The 17,391-nt window shown below is 38.4% G+C and overlaps 1 protein-coding gene across 6 annotated transcripts in view; it reads right to left on the reverse strand.

Moving 5' to 3' along the window:
* LOC112558837 (oxysterol-binding protein-related protein 8-like) overlaps nt 1-17,391 on the reverse strand; it is a 58,577-nt gene that overhangs the window by 28,173 nt on the left and 13,013 nt on the right. For 4 of the 6 annotated variants that reach the window (XM_025229531.1, XM_025229533.1, XM_025229534.1 and 1 more), the window contains 8 exons: nt 11,523-11,575; nt 10,047-10,115; nt 9,216-9,404; nt 6,677-6,799; nt 5,420-5,504; nt 4,987-5,111; nt 4,647-4,821; nt 900-1,199 (listed from right to left, as the gene is read on the reverse strand). In XM_025229531.1, coding sequence (XP_025085316.1) covers nt 900-1,199; nt 4,647-4,821; nt 4,987-5,111; nt 5,420-5,504; nt 6,677-6,799; nt 9,216-9,404; nt 10,047-10,115; nt 11,523-11,575 — 1,119 coding nt within the window. The remainder of the gene's footprint in view (nt 1-899; nt 1,200-4,646; nt 4,822-4,986; nt 5,112-5,419; nt 5,505-6,676; nt 6,800-9,215; nt 9,405-10,046; nt 10,116-11,522; nt 11,576-17,391) is intronic. The other 2 variants (XM_025229537.1, XM_025229536.1) reach the window with 1 other exon arrangement.

Below are 17,391 nucleotides of genomic sequence, written 5' to 3' on the forward strand. Positions count from 1 at the left end.
AATGCTTACAGCTCTTTCTATACAGTTTGCACCCACAAATCCAAACGTCTTCACAGCTACAGCTCAATTGCATCAATACATCCCTAATGAATGAGTTAAAAAGTTACCAACTGAACCGACTACTAGGTTTTAGCCATCCAGCTACCAGTGGTGTACTGTACACACTTTCCCTGGTCCTTAAGGTTAATCTTATTTGAAACAATCCAGAATTAGAAAATGTACAAATGTCAACATTTTATAAAAGCACAACAAAAATACAAATGTTAGCCCATGTTTGAAGTTGTGTAAATTAGGACAGTGCACTCAGACTCTAATATCCATCATAGCAATGAAAATTATTTGACTAAAGTACAGTCATGTAAGACAAAGGCAGCTAAAAATCTCATTTTATGTAAATACAACTTAATGTTGGACTCAGCTTAATGTTGCATTTCACTGACTGAATTTTGCAGTGATTTAGTTAAGAATGTAAAGAAAGCCAGTAATTAAAAAAAAAAAATCAGAGAAGGGCAATGCAATGAAGCAGAAAGAAAGCAAAAAGTATGCCTCAGAAATTATGATGTGGTCTGCCCTTGATGAACTGCTCAGTCTACAGATATCCTCTGAAATCTCAGCATAGGTACAAGCATACAAAATGGAGAAAAATCTTTCACTGTGACTGCCTACATACAAGTGGCTTGTAGATATTCCTTCATCCAACATAGGGAATCTATTGAAAGCATTCAGTTACAAATAACAGATGTAGGTTAGCTTTTCAATGGCAGTGGGCTTATAAAACTTTATTAAAACTGGTAGCCCAAGTGTTTGTCCTATGGAAGGATATTCATGCTGTCATATGATAATGAATTCCAAACAAGCAACAGAAAAGGAAAAGAGCATCTTTATGCAGATGTACATACTGCTGTCACCAAAGTCCTTTGAAATGGCAGCACCAAAATCCTGCTCTTCCTCCTTTGCTTGTTTTAAAACCGTCGTGTTGTTATTGTTACGTTTATTTGTGTCTGACACACTTGAAGTCACCACTGAGGGGGTTACGCACAAGGAAGCCCTGTGTTTGCGCACCTGAATTGTGGGCTCTTTGGGAGGACTCACAACTCGGTAAAGGCTTTCTGATGCAGACCTCTGTGCATGAGAAGCATTAGTTGCTTGTATAAGAGATGCCTTCTGCTGAGGAGGAGGTGTGTCCTTCAGAGATGCTCCTGGAAACAACATCCTGTACTGGTTGGGCCTAACAGCTACTTGTTAGAAACTCATTATACCCAACTTTCAAACTTTTTAATGCTGTATGATTCCTTTAAAGAACTATCAGCTCTAAGTCAACCTGGTACAAAAATAATTTAATATTTTAAAGTACCAACACTAATTGATGTTTGCATGTAAGTACATGCAAACATAAGCTGCAATAAAACACAAATCTTGTTTTATGTCAAATACATGAACACATACATTTGTAGAGTTTAAAAATAACATATCTTTTTGTTAAAGTGTCCCTTGGGAAAGCTACATGACTGCCTTTATTTTTCTCTTTTTTCTTTGTTCAGTTTAAGAGTGCCATAGAGATTATGTGTACCTGTGTTTGTTATAAAGGCATACACTGAATTTCAACACATATTTCATATTTGCATGTTTCTTTCTAACTATGAATATATGTAATTTCCTTATTCTCATATTGTGTTACTAGATTTTAGCGACCAGGCTTTATTCACCACTTGGAAAAACACAGCATCTCTGTTGGCCTATAAACAAGCCATATCTTCACCTGCCACCGCACTCCAGCCTGGTTACCAATGAAAGTCTATGTTCAGTACCATGCAGTGACAGTTATGAAATAAGCAACCACATTTAGCAATATGGTAATTTTAACTTCATATACTTCAGGTTGTGAATAAGATGTTTCAAGTATTTTTTCACCAAATGTATCATAAAAAGCATTTTAGTTAATTAATTGTCTTTATTTCTTTTATTACTTTTAAGCCTGGTAGTTGGCAACCCATTTCAAGGACTAAACCATGACAGTTTTCAGAGAATTTCCTGTCAGTTATATCAAAGATTGAGGCCTTATGTGCAAACTGATGCATGAAGAGAAATAGATAGATATCAAAGATTAAAAACTGTGGTACAGATCAATTAATGTGTCTAGTATGAGCAAAAGCAGGTTCATTAAAAAAAAAAGTTTTAAATATTCACAACCTAGTACACTGAAATGGTATGACTGTTGAGATCATCAGAACTTATTTCCACAACTCAATAATATTACTGTGGATATCATGGGAACTATACCAATCTGTGCATATTTATGAGCACATGGAACTCACTGAACACAAAAACATATTTATAATTTTAAAAATGTATAGCACCGACAACAACCCTACAGTAAACTATTATTATGGTATGAACATTCTATTCATCCATTCAACTGTGTTTTTTCTTGCTCTCTCTCACAGAATGTATTGCAGTTGAATCATTAAATGTGAGGGGTTTTCTGAGGTTCAAAGTATCCCAATGCATTAAATGTTTTATTTCAAATCTGCAAAAAACTATAGCATGTGACTGTACGCTTAACTCTTACTAATATGGTGCTTAGAGTGTTCTGCTACTTTATTCTAGGATGTGTTACAAAAAACTCGCTCTGCAAATGTATTGCAAAAATAAACTTGTATTCCAAACCAAAAGAAAATGAATAGACATTTACGATACTATAAAAGTAAAAAAAAAAAAGAAAAAAAATCACTGAAATTGAAATATCTTTGACTTAATTATGAATAATAATTTATAATGTGGTCTTTTTTATATTATAAAATATAAATATCTCTACAAGGAAAAATTGTTACGCCTTTAAAAAATACATTTTAAGAGAAAAAGGATTAAGTGCATTCAATTGTCTATAGAATACCAACAGTTTTTTTTCATTCAATTCCTGTTTATTAAAAATATTGTCATCTAAAGATGCTATGTGGGTTTATCGTTTTTGCTACTTTGATTTGGGTATAACAACAATTTGTGAATGAAAAGTGATGATAAATATAGTCTTGCTGATAGCAAACTAAAGTGTCTAAACTTTCAACCATTGAAAAGTTTAAAAAAAAGACAGAAAATGAAAGATGGAGGACTGAATTTTTATTAATATGCTTTGGTAGATTTGGTATAATTACCAAAGTATATTATCAATGGATAAAACAATTCTAATATTTGAAATAATATTTAATTTTTACAGGATATTGAAAGTTTGCTCCTTTACTGATTCAAACAAAAATGTACCATGTGTGATACTACATTAAGAAATACTTTAAAAAAATTCTGATGAGGCACTAAGCATTTGAAATTTGATAAGAATTCGATAAAATGCAACCACAAAGCAGATTAGAGTGTATTCTTTGTATAATTTCTTTTTAAATACTCTGAAATGTTATAATAACTAGCGAACATAAGAAATAAACAAAACTTCAGCTTATATTTCAAGTGGTCACATGGCTTAGACAAATAATTTTATTATTTTATCTTCCTTGTTATTATTTTTATCCACAATGACAAAGGACTTATCCTATGAATAGAAACTTTTAGTTTCAGACTCAAAATCATGCAGATACTGTTTAATTTAATAGTGAAAACACACAGCCACTCACAGCTCATAGTGACAGCATAGTGACAGCAAAACAAAAAAAACCATGTGATCATTTGTCTTTTCTTTCTCTTTGTTTTACTCAAATATTTTGAAAACCTTTTGTACTTGAGTATAATTATATAAACTTTTGATCCCTTTAAAGCAATAAAATAAATTTTATTTTCAAAATAATCTGAGTGGCATTTTCTAGTAAGCAAAGTCTGAGGTTATAATTTTTGAAATTTAGTGGGCCGTATTGTAAGAGTTGATATCATAGCAATAATAATGCAAACATCTATAACTTACACTGCACACATCTTCCTATGGAAGCTAAAGTACGAGTATTATGGTGCATGCAGTATTAGATCTTTGGAATTTAGATGGCAACCCTACATGCTGATCAAAACATGCAAGCTCTCATTACCATTGAAAGCGTCACCACAAACTCATCTGTCTTAAAATGACATGCAATTATTAGACTAGGAAATGAATAGGTAGGCGATTCAAGGGCAGGTATCTGATGTCAGAGGTGTGCACAATAGCCCTGATTTGCATATTTACAACCCAGCTCCTAAATGGATACCTGATCCCTTGAAAAAGAAAAGAGTTGGGGAGGAAAAGGCAGCAAGGGAGATTAGACAGCAACTGTCCTCACAAAAAATGGTCCTGCAATAACTGTAGTTTCTAAAATCTCATTCCTCAACAACTGAAAAGTCACTGGATGATCTTTTTCTTTTTTCAATAGCTAGGCAGAATTAACTCATGTCTTACGAGTGTATGATGCAATGGAGCTATAGAATAGCTTGTTCATCGCAATTAAGCTCTATAGCTATGAAGACGTTTGCATTCCTTGGTGGGAATTGTAGAAGAAGTGTTAATTTTATGTTGTCTCCAGCTACCTCAAATACACAATGCAATAATGCTTAAGTTCTTGAAAACTTATTGACATGCGAGCTATATATTTCAATTCAGTAGGCCAGCTACTAAATGTTTTAACTGCATGCAGGCACCAATGAAACAAAAAGAAAAAAATCATTTTGCCTACCTTGGTTGGCAAAATGCCTCTCTAAGTCACTCTCATTCATCTGGTTTTCTTGCTGGTGCAAAGAATCGTACTGATGGCCTGTCTGCTCTGTGTCAACGTCATCATTTCCATTGGCACCAACATTATAGTCATCACTTCCAGCTGCTGCTGCACTCTTGCTTTCATGATATTCTATCTGTCAAGGAAACATAAAGTGGTTGCAAGCAGGTAATCTATGCAGCAGCACCTTGCACATATTTGCCCTTAATAAAACAAGCAGTCTTAATCAATTTTTGTAAGCTTTAACAAAGTCTTTTATACGGGAAGTATCAAGCGATTATTTAAAATTTTAAAAAAGTACCTGTTTTCTGGTAAGCTCTGTGTCCATGTCAGGTACTTCTGTACTAGTATCAAGGCGAGTCATAGAACGCTTCAGAAGACTAGTACACTTTAATGCCAGTTCTAGTGCATCCATCCAGCATTTGCCTGCAAAGAGGGAATAAATCATTTCTAAAGGCCATTTACATTTATAAAGCTTAACAGAATTTATCATCAGAGATTATATGCAATAGCACCTGACTAGGTGACATTAAAAATGCCTTGTTTGATCACCAAAAACAAACCTGTTTTGTTTTCATCTAATCTTTAAATATTTTAGTAATGTTTTTCATGACTTTTTCTCAAGAGTGGAGAAAGCTTATGTTTAACATCAAAAACAGTTGAAAACTATACAGAAACTTATTTGGTCACCTAGTACTTTATAACATAATGTTTAATTGAAAATTCCAATATACCAGCTGCTTCTGATGGAGCTCTGAAGATGCAGTAAGAATAAGGCAGTGGTTGCACAAATGCACCAATCGTCTCCCCTTTTGGTCCCTGAAAGCAGATATTGAATAACTTTTAAAATCTATTTATATTTATATGACTTTACCTACTACCATTAAACGTCAACTCAAAGTGCATTAACAACCCCCACTCCCCACACACAAAAGTGATGACCACACACATTAAGCAGACATCAAATGTACCTTACAAACAAACATTCACACTGCTGCGCACACACACACAACAGAGGTGGAGAAAAACTGAGTGCCTGAAAAAAAAAAAACACCTATCATCGGCCCTGCAAACAGGTGGCGCATCCAGAGAGAAAAGTTCTGGAGCCATGATCCAAACCCACAATACTCAATTGTCACTGTTGTGATGGCAAGTTCTTTGAGCCACCAATTCACCAATGTTAAACATTATTTATCAAAACTTTTGGTAGACCCTACATGCACATTGTAATAGAATAGCCACACAGCTACTTTCTTACTCATATAAAACATATCAACATATATGCATCATATTAAAACAAAGAAACAAACAACTTGATACCTACCTCTAGTCTATCATCTAAATAATAATAATAAAGTGAATTTCTACAGCGCTTTATCCCACCATCAAATGCTAGCTCAAAGGGCTTTACAGAGAAAAAATGTAAACACAAAGACATAAAAATACTAATAATCTCAAAGAGTTCATTGCGCTTTCAAGGTGAATGCCATCAGCATAGATGCAGTCACTATAGCTCAATTATACTACTAGTTGCAGCTGTGATTTGTAGTTGTAGTATGAGTGGAATAGTGGAGGTGGTGGCACCAATAACATAAAGTTATTCATTGTTGGTGCACATATGACGGTCATAGAGGTCACATCAACACAGTGGCAGTGAAGAAAATAGATGAAGCAGGAGACAAGATTGTTGCCAAGAGATCACAGAATCAAATCTGTGCTTGTTGACTCATGTACATCCACAATCTAAAAGCAGCAGGAAGAATGTTACGAAGAAAATGGATCGTACAGCAGAAAACGTTGAAAACCTGATGTGCTGTGATGATTTAAATCAGCAAACAAAAATCCAGGAGTTGAGATGGTGTAGATATGGTATGAGACAATTTGGCAATGAAGAGGACAATATATTTTTTTTTAACAACACGTTAGAATATCTTCTAATACAGAACTCTTCTAAGCATGCTCACCTTTCATAAACAAACTTCACTGCATACCTTTGTAGCCCAGATAGACTGATCCAGAGGATGGAAAAGTTTGAAGCAGAAGCCATCTTTTTTGGAGGGCCTTTCAAGTAGCTCACAGGTGTTTAGGAGTATGGTGCCCACCCACTGGCTCTTCTAAGATAGGGAAATATTAAAACTTTTATATTATATTTATATTATATATTATATTTTCTGCAAAAATGACATTTAAAAAAACACATTTTGAAAGAGACTGATTGTTCCATGGGTCACCTGTCATTTCGACCCGAATCATATAGTCATGGCTACTGTATCATCCCAACACCATAACTTGAATCAATTCTGGCCTGACAGACAAGTTCATCGCCGATGACAGGAGTAGATACTAATGTCAAATATTATAAAATCTACCAAGCATTCTTTGGACAAGTGCACCCACCATTTAGTTTGACTCAACAAAAATGACTGCTTGACAAAACACATTCAAAAAATAAATCACAATGCCGCATAATATAATTTTCTTAAAATTATTATTATTCTTTAGTTTGGTGATTCATATTAAGTGTATCTGAAGATCTTCAGTTAAAATCTCACAATGAATTTTTTTTTAAAAAAACCTTTATCATTATTCTTTTTGTTATTAAATGCATATGCAGTTGTTCTGTTAATATGAAACATGTTATTTCTTGGGAATTCCTTTAGCCTGGACCCGGTAAATTCAACTTTTGGTTTGGGACAATGTTGTCTTATGTAGAATGTGTGGTCATGGTGGGGTGGATTAAAATCAGGCAACAGGTCAATATAGCCAGTGCGATATGGTTTTTGGTTGAAATGACTGACCACATTCTTGTTGTCTCTTTACTAGTGCTCATCGATCGATTGTGCTTTATTAACAACCTTTTGCAGACGTCATAAAAATAAAACTGTTGTAACTGGCTGTACTTTATTGAACTTTTTTTAAAAGATCATGTTCAAAAATATAAATAGTGTATTTTAAGAGAGGGTCTTGGTCTACAATGGTTCATGTGTATTGATTGACTGCTCTTACCTGGAGTTAGTTCCCCAATAAATCTTTAGTCAAGCGTAACAATGCATACTAAGCATGACCAAGTGACAGTGAAAACAACACCCCAACAAAGGCATTATGATATGATTTTTAATAGCTTTATTTCAACATTTAAATAAATGAATTTGAATTTATAGGTGTTCAAAGTTTGGTTTAATGGAAGGAAAGCAGATTGGTTGATCTTCATACTATGGCCCCTCTCACTTATGGTAGATTTTGGAAGATTTTAGAGAGTCTTAACAGGCAGGTTTTACTGTATAACACTGTAGTTACTTTGATCTAAAAAGTCTGCATTTGACAACACTGAAAGCTGACCTTCCTATACCATTCTTTGAAATATCTTACAGCTCTCCAACTCCAAGAAAAGTACAAATTATAACAATTATTAAATGGCTTAATTTTCACACAGATTTGTGAACATCATGCTTGACTAGCTTGGTTTTGTTTGTTGTGATTAAACTTTGAAGTCATTATAGGGGTGTGATGCCTGGTGTCTATAATGGGTATTTGACACCCTCCAGCACATGACCTGCAGGTATCCACTGCCTCCTTGCTGCTTTGACCCATTCCATCTAGACCTTTTCAGTGTGTGAGCATGTGGCTGATGTAAGCCTTGCTACCAGAAAGTTCAGGAGAGAGAGAGAGTGCACATACATCCCTAGTAGATACTAGATGTTCTTTGTACATTGTATATAAAAACCCTGAGAGTGTGTGAGATGTTCATCTTTTGAACATCAACTGGTACAGTGGGCTTTGTGTCTAACCCTCCCTCCCCTGTCAAGAGCAACAACAAAACCTCCCTAAAGACTTTTCTGCTCATGTACCAAGCAATATAGTGACTTCTTAAACAGAAAAACATGACCGCTGCTAATTTTCATTTAGCAAAATTTTATGACACTCTACTTTATAGCATGATGAATTTTTGGTCTTAGTCACAACATCTAGGTTGCACTCTAAAATGTATAGTCATAAATGTTTGCAATTAAAAAAAAGCAATAGAAAACAAGAGACAACATGAGAAAGTAAATGGCAAGAATAAAATCAAAAACAGTGTAAGAATGAGACAGAAATATTGAGAGAGTGATACATAACTTTTGCCATTCTGGATATAGAGACATTAGTCTCATGATCTATCTAATCTGATCTGTCTTATCTTCAATGCAATATCCTAAAGAACATCCTGCAGCCAAAGAAAGGGAGGAAGGGTCATGAGGTTAGAAAAATATGATGAAACGTGTGAAAGACAAAGCAAATAAGAAAAATAGTTGTTTAAATAAAAAAGATAGGCAAAGATAGGGACAGTACTCTAGCCTTTAAAAAAAACCTCGTTAGCCACTTTTCTATTCAAATTGTACTAAAACTTTGCTTGGCCCAAAATGTGGCATAGCAAGTTATAACAAAATTTGTCTTTAAATGTGCCTCGCTGTTTGTGTTGAATTTGGTGAAAATGCTGGGAAAGACTTGTAAAGAAGAACACAAATGCTGCTAGAAGGCAGACCCACTCACCTTTTGTTTGTCACTTTTATAGAGTATAAGAACCCCCGGCTTCAGAACACACCACAACTTGGTCCATGACTTTAGGGTGCCGCGTACCTTTAGCCAATCACCTAGCAACACCACTGAGGGATCAGTAATGGTGCTGAGAAGTTCTTTGGCAGCTTCCTTCTTCTGACTTCGGTAAGTCTTCTTCTGGGCCTACTCCAATACAAACTCCATTGTCATAATTTTAAAGGCAGTTACAGATCTACAGCATAAACTACTAGCTTTGCTATCTGAATTGCTTTCACAGTGAGGTCCTAGATTAACTAGACAGTGATTTACATCAATGATTTCACTGGTTATAAAAGAACATTTTATTCTGATAAACAGATAAATCAAGATATATATATCTCTCTTGTACACATATAAACAAATATAAATATATAAACTCTGTCACTTTGCACATCACGTTTCAGGCATGAAAATGCAAAAGTGACAGTGAAAAATATATTTTAAAGCACAAAACTAGGTTATGTCAGCTTATGGACAATAGATTAATAGATTTTAATAAACAAAACTAATAACTAAAAGATTAACAAATTTTCTTTTACTTGCGATGCCCCCATATGAGAGTAGAGAAACTTTAAAAAAATGACCACCTTCACACCGCCCCTTGTCAGCATGTTGTGCCCCCAGAGAGACACACCCCACAGGCTGAGAACTGCAGGACTAGTGCATCAGTTTGGACCATTGAGGACCAATCAATTGCAGACACAACTAATTGTTACTAATTATTAACAATGATTTATTTCAACTGCCTAGAGTGCAGATAAAAGTAGAAATTCTTATATAACTTACCTTATATGACTCCCTCTTAGAATTTTTTGTTTGAGAAAATGATTGTGACATAGTCCTCTCAGGTGAATTCTGCACAGACAAACATAAGACTCCTGTATGATAATGAAATGGACTCACATGCATTCTCATACACTAGCAAACTATGCATATTATATATTGCATATGCATATTATAAAAAGATCACTACATGAGAAAAGGCTAAAAAGCTTATCCACATATGATTTTCCCCTAATCAGTTTACAGCTTAAAGCTCTCACACTTTAAATGGACACTTTCACTGCAGTGCAGCAACATCAACATGGTTGTAGTCCAGTTCAGCCTTCAGTGAAACTAACAGTGTATAAAAGGGATTTAACTTATGCTGGACAGCTTGTTAGTGTAGTATCTCTTTGAAATCTGAACTCAGTCATGTAAAATGATAGGAACTGTACTTTTTAAAAAAAAATTTAATGTGGTTTGATGATCCCGTTTCAAAGATTATTTTCCTTCAAATGGAACAAATGCCTTTTAACTGATTTTTGTGTTTTACATGACAGCAGATGGAATTTTATGGGTAAGGGGATGATAACTAGTTTATTTATATGTCTGTATTTAGGTAAAATGGATCAGTATGTCTCAATGGCAAACTCTTGAACAACATCTCTTGCAAATTAGTGTACTGTGAGAACACTTCAGCAAATATATTACATGTAAGCCAACAATCTGTACGACGTTTTTGGGTGAGCGGTAATATGTGGAAATACAGCCTGCTGTGTCTTTACACACCAGTGAGCTTGATCTCTTTCAAAACCACAAGGGTATCTGACAGCCAGTATTAATTTACTGGCTTCGTACGCGCTGCCTCTCGACGCTGGACGCCCGTCTGTTCGCAGGTATAGTAACGTGTGAACGCAGTGCTGTGCGACAGGCCGTTCGAGGACGCCACAGCTACACGGCCGTTAGCTCACAGCTAGCACACGCTGGCGACATGAAATGGCCAAAATTGGCCAAGCTTGGCTAAGTGGGCGGGGATAGAAAAGTCCCCCCTCCTCCATCGGAATTGTAATCCAAAATCGGAGGCGGACGCTTTTAGACATTGAAGTGACAGTGGTCATATAGTAGGATACCGAAACCTCCACGTCACAGTTGTCCATTCAAATCACCTTGTAGAGGTATAGTTGAGGATGCATTTCGTTTGTGATGACTGAGTACAGCTGTGTGCAAGGTATTATTTCCCCAAATCTGAGCGAATACGCATTCCTGTGCTTGAGATTTAAACCTACAAACATCACAGTGCAAGAAAGTGGAAAAACTATATATCCCACTTTTTCACAGATACGCCTATAATTAACATAAAGTCTCAGCCCTTCCATTAAATGTATGGATTTTGGCAATACAGATGCATGTGTACTTCACAACGCCACTTACACCTACCGTCACGTTTTCATTTCAACTACTTTGTGGTGCCTAAAATATGTAACTAATGAAAAAACTTACTGTAAAACCTGACGCCGATCCCCCTTTAATGGAGGAGGAGTCATCCATGGAACCTGCAAATTAAAAATAACAAAACATGTTGATATTATAAAATATTACATTATTAAAGTATTAAAAATATTTGTTCGAAATTATAAAAAAGTACTTTTGAGTGAACCCTATAGCATTTATAGAAAGGAAATAAACGTTTGCGACTGCGATGTGCTTAAAGCCCTTCTTAATCGAGAAGATGTCGATCGTTTGACTAAGTTTGGCAACGCAGTGCATAAAGGCTTTTTCTCCATTTAACGATCTTAATGAGAAGATTTTATGTAGGAAGCTACCAAAAACCAACATCGTGACCGCTTCAGTTTACAGTAAGGGATTTTTTTTTTTTTTTTTTTTGGTCTCTCGTTTTCCTTCGTTTCGCGAGCTTTCAGTCTTAAGGTGAAATTACATTAACGGACATGATTGTATGAAGGAAAAGTCTGTCTCGATACATACATGCTGTTGGACCAGACTGTCTAGTAAATGTGTATATAAATTTCTGATGTTCTACGAAAACACGAGTCACTAACAGACTTCTTTTATGCGTACCACGTGACCAAATGTAAGTTTACTCTTAACTCTACATCCATCATACTCTCTTTAACACATTTTGCACAAACACATTAACATATAAATAGAGAGAAACAGAGATAAAGAGAACGAGTAAGAATGCCAGGCTAGGACAAATTTTTGCGAAAATTTCCGTTTTATATACGATGAATAATTAAAAGACAGTATAATGATAAGCTGGTATGCAGTGCCTAAAGTCAGGAAGAAAAATCTCCCTTTGCTCCAGGCGTGCACCTCTCACACTCCGTGCGCGCGTGTAGGTATGTCAGAACGTGTACGCGTTGCAGGAAGTTTTGGGTTAGTCCTTCTGACAGGCTCATTGTACTGTAATGTCCACCCGTCCTGGGCTTCGCATGTTTCAAAACAAACTGCGATGCTTCTGTCTCGACACGCACTCTCTCTCTCTCAAACACACAGGTGCTCCCTTTTATCAGCCCTTAAGAAACAGACTTACGACCAGCAGGCTTCTTGTCCAGCATGTCCTGCCAGGAGAATGCGTGAAGCAGTTTTAGTCGACGGTGGTCTACCACCCGCTCGCTGTCGTCGCTCGCTACAGGTCGGCCGAGCAAGGGTCGGGCACTGCGACTTCGCTTACGTTTGTGTCCAGTTAAGACGCACAACAATTTCTCGCTGCCACTGAAGGTACTTATCTCTACGCCGTTACACAGCATGTTTACTCCGCAAGCTCCCTGATCAGCTACTGTTCACTCTTAATATTTCTCCACTGTGCTCATGCTCCTGGGTTCTCTGGACTGGGGAAGCCAGGAGTGTCGCAACCTTCGACCCACGCACGTTTCCTTCCACGTAAGACTCCTCCCATCCGCAACCTGCTTTTTTTTTTTTTTTAAATATACTGGATTTGAAGAAGTGGACGAATGATGGAACTGAGGATGAGGGAAGAGTAACAAGAGATTCCACTGTTTCCAGAGCTGCCTGTTTTTCAGACAACTTCGCCGGTTTGCTCTCTCCTCCTCTCACTGCAGTCAACACTGTGCACGCGCACGCAGCATCCTCCGATAAAAATGCGCCTTCGGTACCGACGAGATGACACTTCGATTTCCTGGCGCAGATAAACCACCTCGGTATGGAGGAGCCCCCCTCCGCCGCTGAGACACCTGCACGAAAATGATCGCTGTCTCACAGACCTCGCGTGCGCGTTGCACAGACCCGCCGTGCCTGACCACGCTGCGACGCAACGGTGCACGCGGGGATGGGGAGGTCGGCGGCTAACTTTCATCGCAGACCGACCGACACTCCTAAAACAACGAGAGAGAGAAAAACACAAAGTATCTGCGTGGCGGGGAGGTTGTGACAAAAGGCCCTTCGGAGAGAACTGACCGACAGATTTGTCATAAAATACCACAGCGGCAACAAAATACTGCCATTATCGAGACATCTCCCCGACTGCACAGATAGGAGTGGAGTGGGGCGGAGGGCATGAATGGCCTGACGAAAGCTGGCACTGATGTAAGACGGCCTCCACTGAAATGTCTCTTCCCCTTTCCTTCATTCCAAAGATGGTGACGAAGAAAAACGTAACTGAACACCTTAATCTATATTGGCAGTTCTTTATGCTAACGAAAGGAGTGACGCAATGACGGTCAGACGAACGAACAAACGCGCATATTGACAGTAAGAAAATTACACAGAGAATGAGCATAAAAAAAGTAAACTGCAGAGACGAAGTGCTGGCTACATCTTATACTCTATCCCCCTTGAGCTAATCCTTTTCAAATCCATCTTTCAAAACGAAGTGTCCTAACGTGTTAGGCCTGTGATGGTCTTGATTCCTTTTCTGATAAAAGATTCAATGAAAAAAATCATGTGCGCATTGTCAACTAATTGTTTCTTAAACAGGACACCCTGCCGAGCATCGCATTTTAGACAATGCCTAAATCAATGTGACTCGTGGAACACACTAAAAGCAATTTCCTGCTGGTAATAAATCACTACAGAACTTCAGAAAGCCCGCTATCCCTATAAAAATGATCGTCGTCTTACAAAAATCCTGTCGTGTCATTTCTAAAAATACACGCAAAGGTAAAGCTAAGGACAGAGAGAGATTTTTTTTCTTCTTGTTCCTAATCACCTCCAGTGGAGCATAGGGCTGAGAGAGAGATAAAGAAAGTGAAATATTCTTTATTGATAATAAGAGCATAGCTGAAGGAGGGTGTAAACATCTGGTCAAATTCATTCTACATCATATCAGAACCGTTGTAGTCACAATCTAATTATAAACCAACTTAAATATGCATATGTACTCATAGATACAGATAAATATACACATACCACATGTTGAAACAGTATGTAGTAGTATACCCATTCAAACACAAGATCCCTACTCATACACCATCACCACCTATCTCACACATATATGAAAAGTCATTAGAACGCAAAAGAGAGAAATACGTAGAGAAAGGGCGAGAGGTAACTGGAGGCTAAACATGACAGTCCAGCCATCACTGGATCTGATGCCATTAGGTGAAAGGGCAAAGGACAAACCGTCACTATGTAACGGTGGTTCAATCCTCAATCCCAAAACAGCGTAGGCGTTATTTTCCTCCCTTCACTTCTCAGCAAGTCCAGCACCCCCTGGCGCCTGTTGTCCCACCGTTTCCCTTGCCCCCCGCTCCCCCCTGTGATCAAGAGCGAGGAAATGAACAAGAGCACGATTTAGGAAAGCAGTAGCCGGATAATGGAGTTTGCAGCAAATTACAAAGCACGCATAGTGGCAGTGAAAAAAGAATGACCGCGAGCACAAACAACGTTATCGCCAGCAGCCAGACACAACATTTGCCCCACAGCCAGCCCTGCTCTATGGTCCGGCAAAAGGTAGAGGTCACGTCAGCTGCTGACAGGCGCACGCGTGACGAGATCAGTAAACACGCCTTCAGTCCCTCGTGAACTCAGCTGTCGTCTTCATTTGCTGCTGCCAGCCTCCTCTGTGGTATTTGTCCCTAAAGAGCATCTCCATGTTTTCTCGACTCTGCTAATGTTCCAGTGATATTAACATGCTATTTGTGGCTCTCATTCCCCCTTCCTTCTTCCACGACCAGCACCACCTAAGCGTCATTTAATTCGTCTCTGTTCAATTCAGCATTCTCACAGCTCCATTGCCCCCTCCTTTCCCGGTTACACACACACAAACTCTCCTGATTCTTGTGGAAGCAAGTCTTGGAAACCATTTCTGTACCCCAGGGAATGAGGGCAGGATATCTTATTGAACAGATATTGTGAGCAGGCATATTACCAATACAACGACGGAACGTTTCCGTCTTGACAATGAGAGGTGTCAAAAGGTAATTTTAATTCAGTTGGTTGATTTGATAGGACTGTGCTTCTATGCAGCGGCGATTTCGCTCTTATAGAAGCAGGGGAAGGAGCAATGAGGGAAGGGATGAAAGGGGAGAAAGAGTACCCAAATCCCTTCAATCTTGACAGCCGGGGAAAGGTGTCACATCCACAGAGAGCCTCTGAGACGAAATCTGAACCAACCACCTCCCTTTAGCGGCGACAAGCTACCGTGGTACCCGACCATCCCATGGTAAATAACTCTTTGCAGGAACGGTTTAAACACATTTTAATCGCATCATATCCCCCCAAAAAACAAAGCACAAACAAACCAACCCCGCTCCTATCGATCAGGAAAAAAAAATATCCTAATTCCCCACAAAAAACCTTGCTGTTAAGCACGCACTTCAGTTTCTAGTGCTACCGAATCTGTGGCTACCATCCCAGTTCTCACATTCAGCACGTGAACATGGGGCTTCTCCGACTACTTTTTAACAGTCAACAACTTTGTGTATGCCCCTTCCACGTCATAGAAAGTTTTTAATTTGTAACATACGCTTAAATAAGCGGGGTTTGCTGCTAAATATAGGTAGTTTAATTAATAACTTCTGCTTAGTCAACTGCAATCTGTTATATCTGAAAATGATGAAAACCGACTATGACGGTTTGAAAATATCACTTATATAGAGAAATTATTACAATAGGTAAAACGGCTTGCAAATGCATTTATTAAAATGATAACTTTTTACACTGATTTTATCCCAACCCCCTTCTTTAGTTTCTTGTCACTTCCCATCAACAAGAAAAGGCATTAGCTAAGCTTCCTCTTTTTCAGACATCAGAAGCATGTTTCCGCTGCACTCAGGCAGATTATCCCAAGGTATCGGGCCAAAAAAGACAGCATAACAGGGATGCATCTCTGTCCGCCAACATCTATCCTAGCAGCGTGTTCACAAGGGACGGGTACACGCAAGCTGTGAAGAGAGCGCCCCGCTGCTAAATAAGTCCGTTCCTGATAGAAATGACAACACCACCACAAGCGGAGGGAGCGATGTCGGCATATGTGGTGCTGCGACTGAGAATGGTGACGCGGCTGAGAATGGTTGGATGAAGCTGTACAGTCAGAAATGATTTTCTACGAGGGCGGGGTAAACTTTAAGTAGGCATCTGATGCGGCTCTGCCACAATGTGAGGAAGTAATAATCATAGCGCTTTACAAATGACACTAATTATAAAAATAGTAAATCAGTCCTCGTTTTACATGCAGCAAGGCCTTGGTCATTGTTCACGGAGTGAAAGTAGGAGTGCGAAAGACACACCCGACTTGCAGTCCATACTTCACGCAGTCCACCTGCAGTTTACTAGCTAGTAACGAGGTTAAAACGCATGAAGAATCCAATGGTACACCCGACTTTGTTTTCCTGTCTGTCTAAAGAACATTTCTGCTCAGCAGCTCTTCGCTGGCGCTGAGGCCAGTGGAAGGTGAACGCTTCACTATGGCATGTTTGTGCTGGTAATCAATCAATGACAGCAGCAAACCTGGGACCTGATCAACAACACATTCGCTAGAATCAAAGGTCGTCCATCGCATAGGTGAGTGCAGCTCGGTCTTCCACTTACAAAAAAAAACAACAACAACAAACAAAACAAAAAACAAAATGCAAGTATACGACTTCGACTGCAGTGTCTTGTCCGAAGGTTAAAGGTCAACTTTCTAATCAACTCCCCGCTGGGAATGACGTTTGCCGTCACCTTCTGCCCCCTGATGACAACGCCAGCACTAACGATACACCGTAACTGAAAGCTCTGTAGCATTCATTCAGGAAACGGCTGCCTTCACTTAATCTGACCTGCGAAGCGGCACTCGAACTCCGTAATGAACTGTATTTTCTTGTATTTTACGACAGCCAGACGATCGATATGACGTCATGGGCACATTCGCCCGCGCCTGATGCTGACACGAGGGACTTGGGGGTGTTTA

This window comes from Pomacea canaliculata, linkage group LG3, assembly GCF_003073045.1.
Source record: "Pomacea canaliculata isolate SZHN2017 linkage group LG3, ASM307304v1, whole genome shotgun sequence".
NCBI classification, from domain to species: domain Eukaryota; kingdom Metazoa; phylum Mollusca; class Gastropoda; order Architaenioglossa; family Ampullariidae; genus Pomacea; species Pomacea canaliculata.